Here is a 24794-nt window from a genome sequence, read left to right as displayed (position 1 = left end):
TGCTCAAAGTACTGTACTGTTTTTGTGTGTGTATTCCTAAGCAGTTTATTGCTTCTGGTGCACTGCTCACACCTGTATCCCAATCAGGTGTTTAAGCATTGTTAAGGCCAGTGCTGTTTCATATCTTTAGAGATGAGCTTGTCTCAAAATACATAATTGCTCAGCTCTGGCTGGCTTTTACACAGGCTTTCCGAGAATACCTTTTAATAGGTATTTTTGCTATTTGAACACCTACAAGGCTACACTAGTATTGTGAATTTTGGTCCCAGTAATTTGACTTTTTTTCAAAAGGACATCAAATCCTTTTAGATGTAGTAAGTGATCCACTTCAAAGCGTGAATCACAAACAGCTGTGTGCTGCTTTTTAGGTTTTATTATTGTGGAATTTTACAAAAATTCTCCAATTTGCTTAATGTTAACTCCAGCTGCTCTCTTACTGTTGCTGCCCCCAAGAACTTGCATGTAGTGCATACATCTGCTTCCTAAATCTTTTTCTAAAATTCTTTTATTTTGGTGAGGAAGGGGGGAGAATGAAAATTTATCTGTAGAACCCACGCCTGCTTCAGCAGCCTCTGTGCTGTGGGGCTGTAAAGGCTCACAGATCCGCAAGACTCTTCTGAAGTGCTGGCTTGGTGAAGTCCTCCCCTGCGTCACCGCTTTGTGAAACCGGAAAGTTCTGTGCGAGCTGAACGAGATGCACCCATCATCCCGTCCTCCCTACGCTTCCTTGAGGGGAATTTTATCATGGAAAGAAAAACCAGATCAGTGTGGGCAGGGGAGGAGAGGAAACAGTGAAATGTTACGACAATATTAGATACTAGCGTCAATAGTTTCAGTGTACGAACGGCATTATGCCATGTTTTTTTTTTTTAATTCTGTAGGAAACTTCTCATAAGTACTCTGTAACAAGCAATCAGCTTGCATGACTGCAAGATACGTTTCACAAAATTCCTTAATGGTGTTCTGAACTACTATTTGTGACACTTCTTCGTTGCAAAGTTGTTTTTTAAATCTGAGTCTTACAGACTCATAGCAAGACGCTCTTCAAGTACAGTTACCTGTGGTTTATCTAAAGCACAGTTTACAGCTTGAGCAAGAAATTGAATTTCTTTAAAGAACTGTAATCTAGATAATTGTAAATTTAAGCAAAACTGAATAGAACACTTCCAGTGTCTAAAAACTGGAGTAATTAGTGTCTCCAGCAAAATAACCCATCAGAAATGAGAACTTAAATAGAAGTAAATAGAAGCCTTGGATAGGGTGGCAGGTATTTTGAAGTGACTTTCCAAAGCTACTTTTCTGGAGATTGAGGTGGAAAGGAAATGTTATGTAGAAATATTCTGAAGAGATCAGAAGGAAGAACAAAGTTGCCTTTGGGTAATTTAAGCTCTGGTGGCGTGGTGCAAAAGGCAATCCCTCAGTGTAGGTGAGGGATTACCATGCAAGTGTTTCCTGCAAGTCCTTCACACACAATTGAACAGCGCTACACTGTGGAAATCATTCTTGAGTTCTATCTCAGCAACCAATATACAGTGTTACAGCATCGATGCTGAGGTTTAGGAAGGTGATACTTAACCATCAGGCTTTCAGCTGGTTCATCTGTAACGCAGCAGATAATGTGGCAGTTCTGTACCACTTAGAGAAGTTTCATTCTTAGCTACGTGTTGTCATATTTGGCTGAACTTTAACAGGAATTCCCTTAGGGGAGGGCTTCTGTATCTGATGACATCTAGTGGGAGAGATTATAGTTGTATCTAGTGAGCATACTGTAGCAATGCTATTCCTTAAGCCCTACAAAGAATGCACTTTTATTTCCTGCCTGAGTATTCACTGGGTCTCACTCTGGAATTGAGTTTCTCAACGAGTTCCATCTGTACCTCATGGTCTTTTAGCCCAAGCTCCCTTCAGTCAGTAAGAATCCTGTTGCTGTCCTTGTGAGCAGGCCACAAGACAAAATGGGGAAAATTGGAATCCACTGGGGGTTTGGTTTTGTTTTAGTACTGTTGCTAAAATCAAGCCCAGGGATTTGGAAGTGCTGGGTAGAAAAGTCACCGGATTCTTCCTTCTGGCGCTGATCTGTCTGTGGTGAAACTCCTGTTAGGCTGATGTTCTGGAGTCGTCTTTATCCTTTTATGGTAAAATACCAGCTTAACAGCATTTAATATAGGTACGCTGGAGCTACTGATTAAAAAAAAAAAAAAAAATGGAAACATCACAGTACGAAATACAGCGGCCACTGTATGTAGTAGGCATTGACTGCGTCTTCAAGCTGTTCGTGAACTGCAAGGCAAAGATTGTAGAGAATACCCGTTCGTTGCATGTCCCATCTGTTTGCTGAGCGACAGTGACATCTGTGCAGAAACTAAATTCCACGTATGTTGGTATACTGCTCTCTGAAAAGAGTACTCACTTCTGGTAACTTTTCCAAACACGCACCAGCCACAGCGCCCATCAGAAGATGGTGCTAGCTGGGGGGCATGCTCGCCTTGCAGCTGAGGCAATGGACTGGTGAGCTGCTGCCAGAAGAGGCAGTCCTGCTCCTTCCCCGCGCTCGGCTGTGTGCTCCTGCCCTCCTGTGCATTGGATACAAGAGCTGTGCAAGGACAGCGTGAGTTGGTGCAGCTGGATTGTCTGGCAGAACACTAATCCTGTCAGTAAACCAAAAATATCTGTCAGGGCCGATCCATTTTGTCATAGTCAAAATGGGATATGAGGGTGTTTTTTTTTTTTTTTTAAGATGAGGTTGTTAACATACGTAGGATGTAAGTACCTTCGATACTTTGTCAAAACACACACACCACTTCACTATCCTTCAAATGTAGTGAGGTGTCCTGCAGATTTGAGAAAGTACTTCACAGGTGTTCTGAAACACCGAATAGCCTATGTAGTGTAGGTATCTTTTACTCCATGCAGAATCCCTGCCAGCAAGTAGTTAGGTAGACAGTTGTAATTATAAAGTAGTATTTCAGTTTGTGAGACTGTTAGACTTCCATGAGGCTGAAATATCTGCTCATTTTCTGTTGGCTAAAGAAGCATTGAGTTATGTGCTCTACTGTAGAAACATTTCAAAATAGCCATGATGTGAACTGGCAGAATAAAGGATGCTTGTGCATCTTTCTTCTTGAACCCATACTGATGCTGCTGCCTATCAACCCTGGGAACTTCAATCTACCTTTGTGCTAGTGCCATTTATTTATTTATTTTACATGTATATAGTTTTACCATGATATAGCCGTTGGAACACAGGAAGGTTTGGGGCACGGATATATTTTTTATATACACAATATCTTAACTGCTGTTCTTAGTTCCATCAGCGTGCTTGTTAACGAATTTGAACAGATGATAAAACTGTAAGTATGGAATGTAAGCTTAGTATTTCATGTTTTGTACTTCTGCTGCAACCCAAAAGAACTAAACTCATAGCACCGAGGACCGAATTGTACTGTGGTCATTTTGAACCCTGAGCTGTGCTGTCCTGCCGCTCCGTAGTGAGACAGAGGTGCGCTGTCCCACCGGCCTGAAGAGACAAGTCTGGGCAGAAGATAAACCAGGAACCAGAAGTAGAGAAATTCTCGCAACCTTATTGTACACATATTTTGGATATTCATCTCCTAGCTTTTCAAGACTGTTCATTCAAAGTAGTTCAGCTTTTTACCTCAGTGTATGAAGTTCCAGGTGCCTCATTAGACCAAACTGAAAATGTCACTGATAGTTTCTGATCCCTGTTCTCCTTCCTGGGATAGCTCAATGCCTCCTGACGGATAGTGTAAGGTTAGTGGGGTAGGCTTTGGGAGATAATAGAAAGCGAAGAGAAGTCCGTATGAGTCCAGCTCAACATCCCCCTGGGTTTGTGTTCAATTTGTCAGTACTTGAGACCAGTCCCTAGGGAAAAGTACGGGAACAGTGGGTGAACAAGAAGTTTAATCTCTAGTAAGATCTTCACGCTCTTTGGAATGATTTAATGTAGTGTGTTTCATCTTACGCTTCAGATAATTTTCACTCAGAAACCTTTAGCAAGGCATCCACTCACAGTGGATCCACATAGCTAGTGCTTCTGCATCCTCCTCTTCACTTTGTATTCCAGGCAACGTTTAGCACCTGCTTGTCTGCCTGGCCTTATGAAAATGCAGGTACAGCATCGGTTTTATGGTGCATCTTAACCACCAGCTTGTGTATTGGTGGTGAAACATGCTGGCAGTAAGAGGCAGTGTAGTGCAGCTCGTTACAAGCTTGCGTTCTGCTGGAGGTGCCTACTACAAATGCTCAGCGTCTAACAGAATTTAACGACCGGCAAAGGTGGGAAGGCTGTTTCACTCAGAAATGAGTAGTGACATTGTTTCTTAGGTAATCCAAATCTTCCCCTTTCTGAGGTGTATTTCTGTTCAAACAGTATGCTGTTATAGGATTTCTTGAACTGGGCTTCAGAAGGGTGCTCCCTACCTTTGTCCCCCTCAAGTCTGAGAAGAATCGGTTGTTAGACCCTTCCTGATAATGTCTGCTCTCACTGTAGCAGGTATGGAAGACCAAAAGGGTCCATTTGGTTCGTGGTGAAATTAACCAAAGTTAAATTTCTGCATCCTTCCCGGGAAGCACATAGCTCTCTGCAGATGGGGCTGTGGGACTAATTCTGATTAAAAACATCAGATAATAATTAAAAAATAAAGAAATCACAAACTGATCAGTAGTCAAATGCAGATTTATGAGGAGAAAAAAGACTTTTGGGGAAGTAACTTTAGCTTTTCTAATCAGAACAACTTCATCTCAGGAGTTGTTTCTTGGTTTCCCTCGGAACCTTTAAATTAATTAGCCGCAGTTTGAGCAATGGTTTTAATATTTAATTATTAAATATTATAGTATCAAATCTAGAGTTTAACTAGAAAGTAAATGAGAAGATCTGATAGTTTATAGCGACAGTGTGATACTCATACTAGCAACCAAATGGCTTGAATGTATATTTAAAATTTTAAGCAATTGATTTGTTGTTTAACTTGACTCTCTTTGCTTGCTCCTTAAAGTAGAAAGTTTGGAGCGAGGATTTCTGCTTAAATGTGAGATATGGGTTGTGTTGCTTTTTTTTTTTTTTTTAAAGACTTTGTGAAAATGTTTGTTTGTTTGTTTGTTTTGAAGCTTAATCATGAAGTCCAACTCAGGAATCTTTGAAGGTTGTGTCTTTTTTTTTTTTTTTAATTTTCTTGCATAGCTTGTGACTGAGATTTTCAACCTTTACAACCAAAATGCAACTCTTTTAAACTCTTCAGACAGTCTCTGAGAAGTGCTCTCTGCAGGATCCAAGGCAAACTTCTTCTTAAAAAAGTCAACTTTTACACATTTTTTAAAAAGGCTTTTAAAAAGGCTTTAAAACTGAATGGCTTAAATTATATACTTGGTAGTTCTCCAGAGGTATTTCACAGACTTCCTTATAGGTTGACAGCCGGTCTTCAGAAACAGGAAGTTATAATGTTAAGCATTTAATACTGCATTTTCTTCTTTGTTTTAACAGCTCAAAAGGAAGAAAAGAGAAACGAAGATAAAGCGACAGAGTTTATAGGGGCATCAAAGAAAGCTATTGCTTCAGCATCTATGGCGGAGAAACATGCATCTTCCCTCACTAAAAATTTTCCTCCAAAGAAGTCCCCTTCCGTGTCTAGCACATCATCACTAATGAAGCAGACGCTTAAACCTGTTGGGAGTTTCAAAGGTGTAATTCCCAAGAAACCATGGCCTTCAACAGGCGGCGTTCCTTCCAAACAACCAGCTTCTTCTCATGACTCGCCAGTTTCCAAAAAGCTAGCTGCATCCAGTTTGGCTGGAGGACTCAAAAGGCCTTCGCCGTCTTCCGTTTCTACTGCATCTGGAAGTAGTCAAGCAAAAACACAAGCTAGCCCTATCCAGTCGCAGCCCAACTCGCAGATTCGACAAAATATTCGTCGGTCCCTAAAAGAAATTTTATGGAAGAGGTGGGTGGGAATTCAAAGCACTTATTTTATATAGGAAGCTACAACTAGAAGTAAAGGGTTAGCCTGCAGAGTTTTGTTTCTTTCTTGCTAAGTGATACTAAGGGATTTAATTTGTGCTAGAAATTACTACAAGTATTTTTAGTATTAGAGCTTTATTAAAAATAAAAAATCTGATGCCAAATAATTGGGCATGTGAAAAAGCCTTTAAAAAAAAGTCACTATCCCATTTGTAGTGAGAGACAATTACAGTTGAAGAATTAAATGACAGCATAGAGATGTTTCTAATGCAGGTGACCTGAAGCTGATATCTGGCAATGGTGGTGTTTGGAGATGTAGGGGTTGTACGAAGCATAGTGTAGGGAATATCACAGTGAAAGGTTGGAAGGGCTTGCTGAGGCAGAGGTTCCTTCTTCTCCCAAAGTTAGCAACTGTACTACTTTTTTTTTAAAAAAAAAAAAAAAAAAGCTGAAACATTGTCCCACAAATATTAAAGCTCTTGTCAGCTGTCAAGACTTAGGCCACTGTGCTCTGGTAGTGTCTCTGAAATAGAAATGCTGTTCACAGTGGAGGGTCTAAGATTAAAACTGAAGTGTTTTAGCTCCCTCAGTAGCTCATGACAAAAACCAACAACAACAAACTAATTGCAGTGTCATGAGTAGGAGTATTTGTAAGGACTGACCTGGCTTCAGTTCGTTAAGGCTGTCTTCCGTGGTCTTCTGTAGACAGTAGCAAAAGGTTGCCATAGTTGACATTTTGAGGTCCTGAGATGGACTTTGGCTTTGAAATGTGTTTTAAGGAAGTCCTCACTGAGTGAATAAAAGCGTGGTTAACTCCTTCCTCTGAAAATGTATTTTTTATGAATGCTGCCTGAAGAGTTCGTGCCTAACATAAATGCGCATACCCTTTCTTGTTTTTAACAGAGTCAATGATAGTGATGATCTGGTCATGACAGAGAGTGAAGTAGGGAAAGTAGCACTCAATATTGAAAAGGAGATGTTTAATTTGTTTCAAGTTACGGACAACCGATACAAGAGTAAATACCGTAGCATCATGTTCAATCTCAAGGACCCAAAAAATCAGGTTTGGAATTTACTTAAACAGTAAACGTACTGAAATATATTCTGTTTTTTAAATAATACATCAATATGTAGTTTCAAGAGAGAGACTTATGAATTATGCTCTAAAAAATTGTTTTAAAGCCATTCAAATATTAAAAAATCCAGTTGGAATGGAAGTCCAGTTGGATCGCATGTATTTATTAAGATTGGCCTTTGTAGTGAAATATTTGTTTATTGAATGGCATTCTTAGAAAAAAAATAAATGTTTTTCTTCTGTGACGTTCTGTGGTTTGTATGGGAGACCACTTGCGTACATGATAATTTATCTTTTAAAGGAAAAAGAAGCTGGTGCAGATGGGAATAGTGACTAGACAACGTAATTTTAAAAAAAAAAAATTCTACTATATATATGAAACAGGAGTGGCAGTTCATCTCTCGAAATTCCTGTTCAGTAGAATTGATAGTATATTTTATGGTAATGTGGAAAATTCATACTTCATGATGATTTCATCATTAGTTTCTGGTTGCTGCACCGTGCTAAGTTTTCTTAAGATTAACTGGCATTTTTAATAGGGAATTAAGAAACCTGAAAGGGTTTTGACAGTCCAGCACTGCAAATCATGTTAGTTGCTTAAGTTATTCAGCATGGCAACAAAGTGTTTTTTTTTTTGTTTTTTTTTAGGGACTTTTTCATCGTGTTCTTCGTGAAGAAATCTCACTGTCAAAACTAGTGAGAATGAAACCCGAAGAACTTTTATCTAAAGAACTGTCTGTATGGAAGGAGAAACCAGCCAAAGCGGTAAGCAATGCAATTCTCCAGTGTGTCCTTAGATACGAACTAACAGTAACTTCACCAGCCCTTACCACCCATAATTTATTGTTTTCTTCCTAATGAAATATGAATAACGTAAGCTTTTTCTCTTCCACTAGCCAACCGATAAGAAAATACAAAATAAAATTATAAAATCAGTATGCAGACTTGTTACTAAAGTGTTTTTGTTTCTCTCAGATGTTAGAGTCAAGAAACAAATCACACGAGATCAAGAAAGCAGCTGTAAAACGGGAACAAGTGCCAGATGTAAATATGGAAGATTCTCCCCCGGTGTCTGATTCTGATGTAAGTATTAGCTATTGGTTTAGCATGGAGGTGCCAAGGGAGATAAATGCTAACTAGGGCCTCAAATTTTGTATCAGAAATGCAGGTTGTTTCAATGAACTGTAAGAATATCACCTAGTAGGTGTGCTATGAGCATTTTCCTTTTGGTTTGAAGGAATGCAACAACCTAATATCGGGCATATATTGCATGTGCTTCTAAAATATCAGATGATGCGTGTTTTTCAGACCCTTGCCTCAGTTTACAGCAAAATCTTAGCCAATTGTTTTCCCCCCCCCAAAAAATGTAATCAGTATTACAATTCTGTATTCTCAGGAAGCAGTTAATGTGATAGTATCTACTTCAGAATTACATGAAATGAAATGAGGACAAATACTATTTGAGAACTCTGTTTGACATGATATTCTTAAACAAATGATAAAAGGGGAAGAATATTTCAAAATTCCATCTTTTTGTAAGTGCTGCTCAGAGCAGTAGTTCTGCACAGCCTTTAATATCTTTTTAAAGAACTGGAATTAACGGTTTCAAAAGTATTTTTTTATGATTGAATTTAGCAATCAACCAGAATGTTTTCTGTGTTTGTTCATTTCCAGGAGCAGCAGGAGTCAACCCGAACTGTACAAAATGTAAATAGTGCTCCTTCTCTAGACGTTTTTAGCAGTATGTTGAAGGATACAACAAATCAACATCGAGCCCATCTTTTTGACCTGAACTGCAAAATCTGTACAGGTATGTACAGTGTTGACTTTGTGTGAAGTAAAAGAATTATTAAGAGCATTGCTTGCTTACTTGTTTTTCTCTTCAGACCTTTTCATTGTTAAACAGTAATCAAAAACACTTTAAAATTAATTTTGTAGGTCAGATTTCAGCATCTGAAGATGAACTACCACCGAAGAAGATAAAATCAATGGCTTCTGCTAAAAAAGCAGAGTCAAAATCTAAACCAGAAGTTCAGCCAAAATATGAAAGTTCTGCAACATCAGCAGCAGCGGAGCCTGCTAAAGAGGCATCCTCTGAAAACACAGAGGAAACCGAAGTTGCACCTGCAGCAGAAGCAGTTTCCCAGTCAAGCTTAGAAAGAACTTACATTCCTACAACCCAAGGCCATAACAGCACAGATTCTTCATCTGAAGAACCTTCGACTTTTCCTGCCTCTTGCACTGGTGCAGTTGTCACAACTGTAACAGTTTCTGGCCGAGACCCTAGAACAGCAATGAGCGGCTCCTCTGGTACTACAACGACAGCCCTGCGTTCTGGTACTGCATCTGATAAAGTTTCAACAGGGGAGACAAAGCAGGAAATGTCAAAAACAGTTATGACTGTCCCCAAATCAATATTAACAAAGCCATCGTCCTCACCAGATCCAAGATACTTAGCTGTTCATCAGTCACCCAATATCAGGTGTGTATATTTAATAGTAAGCTAAGCCACTGAATCTCTGGTCTCTCTATGTTCAGTTTGTTTGTCCCCCTTTGCTTCTTACCCTCCCCTGCCAATAATCAAAAGGCATGTTCAACTTTAAATCCGATTCCCTGAACTTTAAATTTTTAATTCGTCATCTCCTTGTTTAACTTCTCTAGTTGGTAAAATTTTCTGAGCATCGTTATATATTGACAGTAAAAATTCTTCAATGTGTTTTAACAGATAAATAAAACTTATAAGATATTTGACTTTAAATCTGCATGTGCATTCAAATATATTAAGTGTTTGTGAGGGTTGGTTTAAAGCTGCTCCAGACTTTCATCCTGTATTGGATGAAAGTGGAAAACATTAACAAAGCATTTACTAAGGCTTGTGTTACTTGCTTTTTTAAAATAAAGTAATTGATCAATAAGAGGAGGGAAGAAAAGAAGAAGAAGGAAGCATTCTTACTGTGCTCTATAACGTTTCTCTTTTGGATTTGTTTTGCAGTGTTGCTGAGCCACGCTCACCTCAAGACAGCGATACTTCTCTCTTCCTCTCTCGCCTCAACACCATTTGGAAAGGATTTATTAATATGCAGAGTGTGGCCAAATTTGTCACTAAAGCATATCCTGTCTCCGGGTGCTTTGATTATCTTAGTGAGGTTAGCACTGACATGTTTATGCGTTTAGAATGTATTGCAGTTCCTGTTGTTAGAAAGGCTGGGGTCACTGTGTATGTTGTTATATTGGAAGTGTAACAAAAAAAAATTGCATCCCTTTATTAATCTCCTTTAGTAATAGGAACAGTAGCCTGAGGCAGGGGGGAGGAGAGAAAGCCTTTTAAAAAAAAATCCTCGCGTATTTGTGAAGAATTCTCATGTCTGTTAATATGTTTATATATATGTTAGTATCTAACGTAGAATAATAGCTTGATTTCAAGATCAGTTTTTGACGAGAAGCATCATCAGCATGTGTTTTGAAAGAGATGCCTTGTTCTGCTCACAAACAGATGGATGGATCACTGATGTGATCTATTAGAAAAGTTTGGCCATTTATTAAAAATATCATCCTTTGATTAACTTTGATGCAACTGCTTTTATATTTTGGGAGGGTGTACATTCAACTAATGAGGTAGTATGACAGCTTGTGATGAAACAACTGAGCCGTTATTTAACTTCTCTGAAGAAGTGTATTTGTTGTGATTGAGGGTTTCAGGCGTGTAGTTTAGGTCTTTTCTTAGGAGGGTTGGTGGCTCTCTTGTTGTTTTTGCTAAAACAGGTTTCACTGTCATCATGACAGGAAGCTAACTAGAATTCATATGGGTGCAAAAATTTCAGATAAATCGAAAGCGTAGATAAAAGCTATACTACATATAACAGGTTCCCTGTAAAAGCAAAGCTAACAAATAGAATCGGCTGATAGGCATACAAAAGTATTTGACCTTCCACTGCTATCTTCGTCAGGCAGTGCTTTTTCTGTTTTGTGTGTACTGCCAGCCTTCCAGTAATATGCCATAATGAACTCCTTGCATTTTGGAAATAGCCCGTCTGAAATTAGGAATGTATATGTGCAAGTTTAGTAAAATATAGTACTGTATTATCGCCTAAGCTACTGGGACGGGGCAATCTGTGCTGGTTCAAAACTGTATCCTCTCTTTCCTTTTCTTATACGACCATGTAATGCTTCTTGTTTAGGATTTACCAGACACGATTCATATTGGTGGGAGGATCTCACCGAAGACAGTCTGGGATTATGTTGGCAAACTCAAATCTTCACTTTCTAAGGTATTTATTTAAAATCCTTTGGAAAACCAGGAAGAAATATACAGCAGCTTTTGATAGAATTTCCTTTTTACTAATTTATATTGATGTCGATCATACCTAGAAAACTACTGCTACCACTTTATTCCATTGAAATTTTTGATTTATTGAAGAAACAGGTTTGCCTGTTGAGCTGCCAATCGTCTTTCCTCTGTGTAGTAGTTAAACATTCACACAACCTATTGTTTTTTAATGATTGAATATAAACAATCTATTTATTCAGTTACTGAAGATAGAAATTCAATTTTAAAAGACTAGGAATTTATTAGTAAGTGTATGTAATAAGCTTTACTACTAAAAACTGTGGATTTAGTAAAAATGAAGCACAGTATGCAAATATAATCTAAGAATTTTCCGTTTCTTTCGTAATTATTTGAATATTCTGAACCAATTGAATGACAGTATTTTCTTAAATCTTGAGTATTGTGTTGGAAAAAAATAGTTGAGTACTTTTACGATTTTATTTGCTGATATATTACAGGTTGAATTTTTCCACTTTGATTTTGCATTTCAGGAATTGTGTTTGATTCGTTTCCATCCTGCCACAGAAGAAGAAGAAGTTGCCTATATCTCTCTCTACTCCTATTTTAGCAGTCGTGGTCGTTTTGGTGTTGTAGCTAATAACAACAGACATGTCAAGGATCTCTACCTGATCCCACTGAGTTCTAAGGACCCAATTCCTTCCAAACTCTTGCCCTTTGAGGGACCAGGTAAGCACAAAATTTAGGGGAGGTTAACTGCTAGGTAAAATTACAAAACGAGTAAATCAGAGACCAATTGGTTTTGAATGTTTAATGTAAGCATAATTAAAAAATATATAATTTTATAAAAACATTTAAAAAGTATGCATATAGGAAAAAATTGCAAAGTCAATCATCTCAAGGTGACATGGTCTGAAACTCACATAGCCTTTCCAACAAGATAAATCTCTGCTGTTAGGAGGATTTGTTTACCCATAAAATGGAGTACATAGAACAGCCACTATATTGAGACAAACAAGCAAACATTATCAGAACATTCAGCCGACCCTACTTTCAACAACCCATAAATCCACCAAGTTTTAGGTCCCTACAAGCCATGTGCTGTCCCCTAAATCACGTAGGAGACTCTTATCCCACGGAGCAGTCAAGAAATCTCTGAAGACAAAGGTAACGTTTATGGTTTCACTACATTGTTATCTCATGGTATGTATTACGCTGTGCATGCAATATGCATGTACACGGGGTCTGAAATATTCTGTGCTACCTGGATCAAGTTCCAGACAAATCACTGACTTCAGAACATTGGTTTGCCTGGGAGCAGGCAAATTCCTTTTGCGTAGGTGGCAGACAGTAGGTGGTATAGGTTGGTATATATTACGCTCTTCTATTTTTAGTTAGAGTTATCAGCAGTAATGTATGGCTTGAATTTGCTCCATCTTTGTGCATTGAACATGGAAACAGAAGAAATGAGAAGGAATTCAGATGTGAAACACCTTTATATTACAAAATTTGAAGTCATCTTCATCTGAGGATAGAGGCGGTGCATATGCTTAGTTTCCAAATAAGTACCTTTTTTCATATAGAGTAACAGGTTGAGGAGCTTAAGAGCTACAGGTTACAATGAAGGCAATACTTCATTGTTGTAAGGATGGTTTGTAAAATACTAAACAGCGCAAAATAATTACACATTAAAACATGTAAGGAGCTGACCTTTCTGACAAGCTGACTGTCCTCTGCTACCCAAATACAAGTTTAGGACTAAACTCAATAAAGCATTCTCAGGGCTTATATTCATAAACAGAGGTGTGTTCTGCCTGGCCAGGTTTTCACATGTTAATGGCATACGACTTAAAAAACAATAACAAAAAACCACCACCAACAAGTAATGTAATGCTAGGAAAATAGTCTTCTTTCCTGCATGAAATTGCAAAGGGCGCTTGCTTTGTGTTCTTGGACAAGATTTTTCTCATACACTCTGAGCCTGTCTTATCCATCCCTGAACAGTGCACAGTCTACGTCATTGTTTTCAGGCTACAGCTAAAAAGGCAGGCTTGTTGCTACCTTAAGTCATCATGTAGTCTCTATAAGCTGAATGTAAGCACCTGGTAGTCTTTAATTTACCCAGTTCTTGAAAAGTAGGCAAAAACTATTATTCCTGTTTCATAACCAAAAAACAAGAACATGTAAGTGTTAACACTTGGCACAGGGAGGCAGACAGAGTCCTAAACTGTGGGCTAGATTTTCCAGCCCGAATAACTGAAATACATTCCTTTCTGGACAGTAACATATAAGAATGAGTTTGCCATTGACTTGGCTATGTCTGCAGTCTTCCGCTGTGCTTTTAAGCTGCTCTAGGGAAGCATTTAAATGATCTTCCCCTCCTTGCATTCTTGAGCAAGCATAGGCTGTCCTTGTACATTATCTTTTATATTTCTGTTGTAGATTTCATTTCAAACGAAGCTTTTAAAGTGGAGGCCTGGCAAAAGTAGACAGACTTGTTAGCATAGAAATGAGGCATGTCAGGCTGGTTTTTACAAAATGTAAATAGGAAAAGTTCTTTCAAAACTGGAGGTAATTGCCCAGAAGAAACATAGGTATAAACACTTGCAGGCATTGTCTGTGGAGGGAAATTTTATGAGTCAGATTTTCAAATTGAAATGTAAAGTGAATTAAAGGAATAGATGCAAAATTCCAAAGGTAGGGAGGCCGTACGATCTGATACATTAATGGAAGACCCACTTACACTACACTCTTCTTGGAAACCTCTGTGAAAGTCTTTACCTCACGGTTGTGCTAAGTTGTGTTCATATTCTGAAAACCAAGTCCAGAATATGGGGAAAAAATCAGGTAAGCTGGTTTTCTTATGTGCGTGTGTGTGTTTGAATTTATTACTACCGCAGCGTAAAAGACTTGTAATACATACTTGTTACTGACATCTGATGGAATTTACTGTTTTTTATACCCAATAAAAATATTTTTTGGAAAGTGGTCATTGTCTCCTTAAATTTGTGTACCTTCAAATAGAGTTTAGCAAGTACTCAAAAAACATGACAGTGTAAGATACTTTGATAAATATGACTGGGGGCGGGAGGAGGGAGAGGACAATAATCCCATCACTCCAGAAATCCTAGTTGGAAGATATTCCAGCTGTATCAACCAGCTCCATCAGGTGCATACGAATTATGAATCTGTTATGAATCCTGTTTTCTGATGGACTGGATTTGGAACACAACTGAGGACCTCTGACCTGCTGTAGTGCCTAGAAGATCTACAAAACTTTGTCATGGGTGATACAAATATAGAGGAACATGGAAGGATATTCACATTTATTCACTTCAACCACCTCAGATATTTATTACCAGATATTTTCTGTTGGTGGGATGTTCAGCATTGTTTTTTTTTTTTTTTTTTTTTTTTTCTGGTAGTTTACTGTATGTGAATTTGTTTGTCTCGTTTCACACACAACACTATTTAGCACTTTCATCTGTAGATCTGAAAACACTTTGAAAAAAAATTAAAAGGTATAATCAGTCATTATTAGCACTAGGAAGACGCACTTATGGAGGGATTTATTGGCAATGTTGGAAATGTATCGGGTACCATACGTATTTAAAATAGAAGAATTTTAATTTAAAAAGTGTATCAGCAGAGGGCATGCCGCAGTATCTCTTCCGTTAGTTTAAGCTTGGAAGTGTTTTTAAGTATGAAGGCATGAAATCTCTTCAAGCTATTTAGAGTACTCATAGCAGTATGGAAAGCAGCAGTAGTAGAACAACATATTTTTGATGTCAGCCACTCCCTTTCAGCAAAAGTACCGTAATGTGCAGCAGTGTTACAGTGGTGGGAGTGATCTCTATCACCGAATCGAGATACACCAACTTGATAGTTTTCAATCATGCTTTCACAATTAACTGGGACAAGTATTTAAACGGCGTGTTGATAATGATTGCAGCTTTGCTTGTATTGGTCTCTGCAGTTAAAAGTGTGGCATAGGTCTGTTCCCTAAGTTTTGCCGTCAGTGTACAGAAATTAGGGATGTATCCTTAGTGGTACAGTTAACTTCCTAGCAGCTGCGGATGGTAGGGACAATATGTGGCCATTACGTAGATAAATACTGCAAAACTGATTTCATGAAAATAAAAAACGTATTTAACGAAAAAAATGTACTAATCCCATAGTAATATTTAATATATCTTGTTTAAATAGATTTAATTACAGGATGTAACTTGATAACACCATCGTGGTCTTCAAATGCAGAATGCATTTAACAATATTTTATAAATAATTTAGCATCAAAACCTACTAACATAGCTTGCAGCACTTAAAATGCTTGCTTGTGAAAGATAGTTATTGAGCAATAGTTGGAGACTGCAGCCAACATTTTCATTTAGTTATTACCTAAAATTAGGCACTTAACCTATTTATGGATATTGAAACCTATTTACGGATATGGAAATGGAATGGGACTGAGCTTTGAAGTGCTGGTCTGGCTGTATATTTCCATCCAAAAGAAGCACTTACTGCGTGATCGCTTTGGATTGAATGAATTTAGAAACTGGGTTAGGCATCTGTTGAAAATTACAGTATCAAAATGTAAAATTTTAATGGATTTCTTCTCTGACCAAACTAAACAGATTCAGTTATAGCCGTTGTTAATTTAGCTTTGGAATTTATCCTGAACGTGTGTTTAAGTTTTACTCTGTTTTTATTAGCGATGATCTCTGTCTCTTACAGGGATTCAGAACTGATTTTTTATCCTTTTGCTGTTAATTTTAGATACACAGTCCAATAGATTTTTGAAACCTGCTCGTTTCAATTGTTCAGTGTTTGAGATGCATGTTGTGACTAGTTGGATAAATCACAGGTCTCTGCAGAAGAGCAGATAACCAATACGTTAATGACAGAAGAACAGTGAATGCTTACGAGGAGTTTTAGGGTGAACACAGATTTGAGAGATACTCTGCACGGGTCGATGCTGACCAAATGTGGAGTCATTATTCACATGCTGATAAAGAAAAAATGTAAAGCAGTCACTCAGAGTGAATCATACCTAACTATTGAGTCTCTTCAGAGTGTACACAGTCTTCCCAAGTAAGCTGTCTTTTGAGCTATGCCCCGATGTTATGCATTAATGTAACTTCATCTGGGGTAGTAAACTATAGTGATCAGAATTGCTAGGATTGCTTTTAGGCAGTGGGGTGAAAGGAGTTTTTAACTGGGTGAATCAAGGATTTGTGATCCTTTCCAAATAATCTTAGATTCACCAAAGATAATTACTTGTTTAGTTCCTGTCCTGCCTCCTTTCGTTGTACATCTTGCCGTCCCTGCCCTCTCACAAGGGCAATCTGTATAGAATTATAAGCAAACTAAATTATAAGCAAGTCTTAGTTTTGGTTACTATAGCTAGGTCATTTTCTTGATGCATTTATAATTCGTGTGTATATATATATATATTTCTAACCATGGAAGAAAGTGAAAATTGGCAACACAAAATACTGAAAGACTATATCTGGAGGAAAAAACTTGGCACTGAGTTTTAAATGTACACGTAGGAAATAATATAGAAGTTTATTTAAACCAGCATGGCCAACATCCTCTCAACCACAGAACTATGTAAAACTCAAACGCTGAACTTTGAAGTAATCTGAAATCAGCTGTGGAACTAGAATGCATTCAATCAAATTTCAGTGTTATTTTTTTTTTCAAAATACTTAATATGAGAGCTGCTTCTGATAGGAAACCTCAAGTAGATTTTGCATTGGCCTCAATTTTTTCTGTCTTTTTGCAAAGACCTTCTAGTGAGTAACCAGATTTTGCTGGTCTCTCCATTATGTGGCTAAAACAGGCGTGCTGTACTATTACCAGTCACAGTCAGAAGAACACAGAATTTCAGAATTTAGGCAGGTTACTGCTTAACGAAATATTTATGCTTAATGAAGCTGTGTTGAAGAAGTCATCGTCTTGACTTACCTGGTTATAATCCTCTTGCTGAGGAAACCTCACATTGAACTTAAGAAATAGGCTTACCTCATTTAATTCTTTCTTGGCGTACGTGAATATAATTCCAGCTATACAAATAAAAACAGCTGATGTAATTTTCTCATAAGATAGTAAATTTAGGAGCCCCCTTAAAACTTTGAATTCAGTTGTTTCAGCAAAGGTTCATACTTATGACTGGTAATGGCAAATAGAATTTATCTGCAACTATGGGAAGTTTGGGTTTTTGCTGGTATCAAGAAGTTTTCAGTGGCAATAATTAGTTATTTATAAGTTGTTCCTTAGTGAGCAGTTGGTTTTGTTTAGTAAGAGACTAAAGATATACATAAATTCATATATTACACTTCTTTTAAACTCTTACTTAAGGGTCATGAATATAAGGGACAGTGTAGGTTTTAGAGTCCTCATCATATAACCACAGTAAATCTCTTTGCTGTTAGTTTCGTTTCTATATTCCTGGTTCCTTGCTGGATGCAAATATTAGTATGGCTCCCAAATGAGGATCTCAAGTCACTAAATCCAGAAGTTAAAACCCTCTCTTTATATGTTTTTTCTACATTTGCCACTGACTGTATGTTAAAGGATTTATTCCCTGCTCTTTATTCTGGTTGTATTTGTCTTCCACGAGTGCCTGTGGGAAATGTGAATGTACAAGGAAGGAATACAATAATGTGAAACGGACCTTCAGCTGTTTGCATTTTTCCTCTTTATGGGAAACTTTCTGGTCATTTCTGGAAATGCTTCTCCAGGGATTCAAGCCTGAAGCTTTCACAATGGAGTAATTCTGCTCACATTTCTTACTTAGGGAAGGGTCTGTGGCATCAAACTCAATTCTACAACAGTGTTAAAAGTCACCTTGATGGAATGGTGTAAATGTCAGTCCGGTATTTTAGCACAGATTAGAACAGAAATGTAGTTATGAAGTTTAACAATGCCTCGTGCTTTCTTTGTAACAGAAAGTGAAGTGTTTGTATTTTGTTGTTGTTGTTTGTTTGTTTGTTTGTTTTAATAGCATTAGTTTTTTTCTCTTTATTTCTGGTTCTTCAATTCCAATGTAGCCCTACAGAAAGTCAGATTGCTTGTCCAGGTTTTCTCACTTATCAGTATCTCTGTGCATATAATGTATTTGCAAAGTATTTAGAAAGGAAATATTTGATTTGGGGGGGAAGTGGACAATAATAAGAAGAAAGTAATAATACAAAAATAGGAGAACTTTAATTTTTGAACATTAGAAACATTTACAAGGACATCTTTCAGTAATCATACCTGTTACTGCAATCTTACAAAATATCAGGGAAAGAATTAAAACATTTTTAGTTACTGTATACAAATTTATATAAATAGTAATTAAATATAGACACATAGGCTTATGGGATAATGTCACTGCATGAAATTTAGAAGAACTGTTACTGTTATGACTCATAGCTGCCATTATATAAAATGATAAGTTTCTATTGAAAACACAGATAAAAAATAGTAGTTTTTTTACATATGCAATCTTTGTGTTTCCTTTCAGGTCTCGAGTCTTCACGTCCAAATTTAATTCTTGGATTGGTTATCTGTCAGAAAGGGAAGCGTCTTGCTACTAGCACGGATACAGACAAAATAGAGGAAAAGCGCAGCCGAATTCAGGTGCAAGAGGAAACAGAAACATCGCTGTACTCTAAGGGGCCAGTAGCTTCTTCACAAGAAAAGAAAACTCCGAAATACACACTGTATTCGGGAGACTCAGCTGTAAGTACAACACCACCTGGATCTCCTCCACCTCCACCCCCACTTCCCGTTCCAGAAACCTCTTCAGTTACACCTTCAGTATTAAAAATACTGTCCTCGATTAAGAGTGGAACCACAAGTACTGTACCGCCACCAGTTTCAGCTACCGCTTCTACAAGTGCTACTGCTACGCATTCTTCATCCTCAAAAACTGCCACACCTCTTGAGCACATCCTCCAGACACTTTTTGGTAAAAAGAAGACTTTTGAACCTCTTGTTAAGGAGACTGAAACTGTCCAGTCTTCAAATCAGGAAGCTAAAGCAGCTGTGGATGGAGGTGTGTCAGCTGTTCCTTTGCTAGATCCCATTGTACAACAGTTTGGACAGATGTCAAAAGACAAAGCTATAGAAGATGAGGAGGATGACAGGCCATACGATCCCGAAGAAGAATATGATCCAGAGAAAGCTTTTGAAATGCAGACCGGTGAAAGCGAAAAACTGTATAGTGTGGAGAAGCCCAGTAACACAGCAGAACTAGAGGATGAGGCCTATGATCCGGAAGACGAAACTATCTTGGAGGAAGCAAAAGTTACTGTTGATGATTTACCTAACAAAATGTATACAGACACTAAAAACACTTCCGTGGAAACACCTGCCTCGTATGTGCCAGATTTATCTGCGTCTTCATCCTTGGTGGAACAGCAAAAAATGTTAGAAGAATTAAACAAACAAATAGAAGAGCAGAAACGACAACTAGAGGAGCAAGAAGAAGCCCTCAGACAACAACGAGCAGCTGTTGGTGTTTCAATGGCTCACTTCTCGGTGTCTGATGCTTTAATGTCACCTCCACCAAAATCTTCCCTAATGAAGACTGAATTGTTCCATCAGGACCAACAGGCTGCACAAAAAGTAGATTTACCTTCATCTTCCAATCAGCAAGCACAACTTTTAAACCAGAGCTGTGACCCACGGCAGAATAGAGACCCTCGACAAGCTAGAAGAATGGCAACAGAAACTAATGACAGCACCGAGTCTCAAATAAAGCCACAGGCAGCACAGAATGAGATATCCACAAGAGAAATTCCTCAAGCGAGTTTTCCAAACGCTTTGCAGACTTCACTTGGTAAGGAAGATAAAACTTTAATTCCTGCTACTCATCTTAGTTACGGTGGTGATAACTGGGTTTCCAGTGAAAAGCCTCTTGCAGTGCTGCAGAAAGAGGCACCTAATAGCAAATTTGAAAATACTGTTCAGGTTACTTTGGAAAATGTGAGTCAAGCAGTTTCTGCAGAACCTTCTACATCCAAGCCTTTACGTAAAGTGCTGCTTCCGACACCTCCAAGTACGTCTTTTCAGCCTCATTTCTCCACATCTAATGACAGTCAGTCTTTGCAAGATATGCACAAAGTATCCTGGTCAAATGAGGCAAATCCAATGTTTACTTCTCAGGAAAAGGGACCTGGTCACTTTGAACCAGACAGGGGTCTTTCTGCGGTGCAATACGAAGAACAAAGAAACCCTCAGCCTCATCAATTTGTAGAACAAACTGAATCTCCACCAGTTCAGGGTGAGGGTGGACCTCTCCCACAGCACTTTGAGGAGAACCGAGCTGGAGGTCCGTTTTCTTTGTCTGGGCAGAAAGGAGGACCTCCAGCACCACTGATGCTCAATGCACCCGGAGGACCTCATGGACCTAATTTTAGAGGCCCAGCGCCACAGTTCTCAGAAGAGCATGGTTCTCCAAATAACGATGGACAAAGAGGATCTGCCCCTGGAAGATTTGGAAGTCAAAAGGGTCCCATTCCTTCCTTGTTTTCTACACAGCATGGACCACCATCTCTGTTTGGTGATAACAGGGGCCCTGCTCCGTCTTATCACGGTGTTCCAAGAGGAATGTCACCATCTCAGTTTGAAGATCATAGGGAGCCTCACATGGAACAAAGGGAATTCTCAGATTCCCAATATAACGAGATGATCAGGCCTCCAGGACAGTTTGAAGGACCTGATCAACCTCAGTTCATGGGAAACAGAGGACCTTCGCCTTTTCCTTTTGGAGGTCAAAGGCGACCCGCACCAGCTCAGTTTAAAGGACAGAGAGGAGGTCCGCAGTTCGGAGGGCCTAGAGGTCCAGCCCCTAGTCATTTTGGGGGACCAAGAGGGCCTCACCCAAATCAATTTGAAGGGCAAAGAGGTCCGGCTCCAAACCACATACCCGGCCCACGAGGACTTTTGCCACAGCCATTTGAAGAACGGAGAGGAGGGAGTCCACCACCCAGGTTTGCCAACCAGAGAGGTCCAGCACCGCTTCAGTTTGGAGGACCAAGAGGAGCAACACCTCCAATGTTTCCAGAACAAAACGAACCTCCCCCTTCCAGATTTCATTTCCAAGGTCAGTCGCCACAAAATATGAAGCCAACCCCAAGACCACTCCTGGACCTTCCCAGTCATCCACCAGGCCACAGAAAGGAGATGTGGGAGGAAGCTGGGCCGTCTGCACCTCTTTCTGGTATTCCTGGGCAAGGGCCCGAGTCAGAAGGACAGTGGTCAGGATCTGACTTCCGAGAAGGCAAAAATCTTGAATTTAGAGGCCAGACATTTGAAGGGAGGCAGAGAGAGAGATACGAAGGAGGAAATAAAGACAAGGTTTTAGATCAGCCAGAGCCTCAGCAAGCAGATAATCGACAAAGCAGACCCTTTGAGGAAAGACGAAGGGATCGAGAACATGGCAGACCTTGGGAAAGAGACCGTGGCAGAAACTGGAACAGAGACAGGGACTGGGAGAGACACAGAGACAAAGAATGGGATAAAAACAGAGACAGAAACCAAAACAAAGACAGAGAGAAAGACTTAGAGCGAGGTAAAGACTGGGAAAGAAACAGAGACCGAGAGAGAGCAAGAACCAGAGAGAGAGAATCCTACAGGAGACGTGACAGAGAACGATCAAGAAGCAGAGACAGAGATCGTGACAGAGACCGAGACCGGGATCGAAGCAGGGAAAAAGAGCGAGATCGAGACAGAGATCGAGATCGTGAAAGAGGAAAAGATCGGAAAGATCGCAGTAAAAGTAGGGAGATCGGTAAAGAGATGAAGCCAGAAACACCTAAGGAAGGTCAGAAACCAACAGAAGCAGAAGCTTCATCTTCCACTAATCAGTCATAGAACTATAACTGCTGTTATATTTCCCATAGATAATATACACCACTGCAAGGACTGAGTCAATGTCTTCTGTATATACTGTATATTCTCACCTTTACAAAAATGCTGTTGTAAATCTAGCCTTACAAAATGTACTGACAAATTAGCAATTTTTGAACAACTGTGAATGACAATATTCAAATAGGTAAAAGGCAAGAACGTACTGGACTTTCACTTGCTGCATTTTGTGCATAATGTTTTTCTTATAAAAATTCACAGCGTTAGCGTTACCTGTTCTGAGATTTTGTTTTTTCTACTTGCATCTTTATCTTAAAATTTCCATTTACAGTACAGAAATGGAAAAAGTCTAAGAAGAGCATATTGCTTTTAAAAATTATAAAGTTATGTTTTCCAGTAACTTGAATTGTAATTTTATAAAAGAATTTAATCAAGACCTTAGGAGCCATACCTTTACATCTCATGTATGTGATATTTTGGTGTCAAAGTTGTTCCTACAGCACACGCTTTAAAAAAGGAGTCAAATATTGCTGTCTTGTTTATTTTACAATGGAAGGGTCATGCGTATTTAGGAGAAGGCTGCAGAAGAACAGTGTTACTGATTATTGGACGGAGGATTTGAAAATGGAATGTTATAAGCTTAAAGTGCACTATCTTCCTTTTTATATACAGGTATTTTGTGTTTTGAAATCCATCTGTTAAGTGTACAACAAAGAAACAAACCACACCTAGTTTTTCATGTGGATGAGGGGTTTTTAATTTCACATTTTTACAAACCTGCAATTAAAGAGTATATAAAAGTAGCACCTTTATAACCAGCAAAAAAATTAAAAAAATCAGACATCTATTGGCAAAGAGCTAAGACTACAAATGAATTGGTATACCAAAGGAAAGAAAAAGAAGTTTATTAAATAAGTTTATTAAATGGGCCATGGAATTTATTTCTTCGATTGAAATTAATTATGTGGGACATTTCTTGGGTTTTCTTTTGGCAGAACTTTGCTGGAAATTTAAGAAATGTCTCCATTTTCCTGTACTTTCCACTCTAAAAGTGTTTTGCTCCTGGAAAAAAAAAAAAAAAAGAAAAAAGTGTCACTGTTGTCAGACCCTGCTTATGCTGGTAGTGTATATAAGACTGTCCACTGAAAAAGGTATAAAACTGCATTAAGTTTGAAAAGAAGATTGGTAATACTTAATGAGATTCAAGAGGGAAATTTTTCACTGTGAAATACATTATACTGCTACTTTTCATGTATTCTTCAAGTATGTAACTCTAAAGAATGAAATAAAGAAAACCCTGCTGGTTTACATTTTGACCATGTAAATTACAGCTGCAGAAGTATTTTGATATTTTTATAAAATAGTTTTGCAAGTGTAAAATTAGATTCCTATAAACATTTGCATCTTGAAGTCTACCTTTCAAGTAGCAAGTATGTCATGTATCTCACTACAGATTTTACAGTTCACATTGGTGCGTCTTACAAGTCCTTATACATCGAGGATTTGCTGGTTGAAATGATCGTCTGTATTCTGAACCTGTAGACAAAATGTTAAAATGCAAAGAGGCGGTATTAAATGCAAACATCTACTATGGTGTAAGATTTTTCTTAATGAGATGTTTCTAATTTAAAGACATACATAAAAGTATGCAAAAAGCAAGTGTGTTTGTTTAGGTTTACTTGATAGAAATTTCTGTAAATTGTATTTTATATGACAAAATATATCACTGTACATTCAAATATGGGACTTCACAGGTTTTTGTTACTATAAGTAGAATAAACATCTACAGTGAAACGTTGTCCATTTCTTAAATCTGTCCATGTGTATTATTTTCTAACTAGCTTTGCTACTTAACATGCCACCACAAGAGGCTGATGGCACACAGGTTTCATTTCCATCTGTTTAACAAAAGATATTTTACAGGATGCCACCACGCCCAACTGATACTTACTTGTAGGTGTTCTGAAAAACATGTGAAAGTCTGTTCTTGTGATTTTTTCTCTCAGTTCTAACACATGCCCTAATTTATCTGAAGATTTTGTTGTTTGAGTTACTTTCAGATTTTACACCAAAAAGATCTGGAGAAATGAATAACTAAGTAATCTATTTTGGCTTTGAGCTGTGGAAATACTAGATTCCCAGACCTTTCATTGCTGTGAAATAGATGGGTGAAAGTTTTCTTTTTCCTTAGAGGAAACACTCTTTTATCACAGATTAGTTTGGAGAATCTGTTCACCATTAAGGAACCGTAAATGCACCTCGCTCATTTTCATGGCATGATGCGGTAATACCACTTGACAACTCCAGAAGACTGGAAAGGGGCTTCTTTTGAGTCGGTTTATGTCAGAAAAGTTTTTACACACAGGTGCATTCCCAAGGCGTTTACCTCCACCGTACCTGCGTGTAGCAGGCTCCTGCCTCCAGTGCTTGCGGAGACGTGCTCCTCGGGGGGGGGGAAAGGCAGAAAGGGAGGAGAGAGCACCCTGCGACAAAGAAACAACACACGTGTTAATTTCCAAACATCGTGGCTTTTTTCTCCCACGATTTCCCCTCCTGATGGCTGGTGCGCGGGTGGGCAGCTGAGGCAGCCCCGGGAC

At 38.5% G+C, this 24794-nt stretch overlaps 1 protein-coding gene and 1 long non-coding RNA gene across 4 annotated transcripts in view; one reads left to right on the top strand and one right to left on the bottom strand.

Annotated features, from left to right (window-relative positions):
- Nucleotides 1-24009, top strand: part of LOC101792730 (death-inducer obliterator 1) — a 57259-nt gene extending 33250 nt beyond the window's left edge. For all 3 annotated transcript variants that reach the window (XM_072026384.1, XM_072026383.1, XM_072026385.1), the window contains 10 exons: nt 5501-5957; nt 6878-7037; nt 7698-7814; nt 8025-8132; nt 8724-8859; nt 8988-9531; nt 10042-10195; nt 11228-11317; nt 11868-12063; nt 18848-24009. In XM_072026384.1, coding sequence (XP_071882485.1) covers nt 5501-5957; nt 6878-7037; nt 7698-7814; nt 8025-8132; nt 8724-8859; nt 8988-9531; nt 10042-10195; nt 11228-11317; nt 11868-12063; nt 18848-22203 — 5318 coding nt within the window. In that variant the 3' untranslated portion in view covers nt 22204-24009. The remainder of the gene's footprint in view (nt 1-5500; nt 5958-6877; nt 7038-7697; nt 7815-8024; nt 8133-8723; nt 8860-8987; nt 9532-10041; nt 10196-11227; nt 11318-11867; nt 12064-18847) is intronic.
- Nucleotides 23147-24584, bottom strand: LOC139999200 (uncharacterized). The gene is made up of 2 exons (XR_011804424.1): nt 23614-24584; nt 23147-23259 (listed from the first exon to the last, which is right to left on the bottom strand). It is a non-coding gene; the product is annotated as an uncharacterized lncRNA (long non-coding RNA).
- Nucleotides 24585-24794: the final 210 nt, after the last annotated feature.

Source organism: Anas platyrhynchos, chromosome 21 (genome assembly GCF_047663525.1).
Source record: "Anas platyrhynchos isolate ZD024472 breed Pekin duck chromosome 21, IASCAAS_PekinDuck_T2T, whole genome shotgun sequence".
Taxonomy (NCBI): Eukaryota; Metazoa; Chordata; class Aves; order Anseriformes; family Anatidae; genus Anas; species Anas platyrhynchos.
Note: the sequence above shows the minus strand (reverse complement) of the source record. Positions and strands in the feature narration are given on the sequence as shown.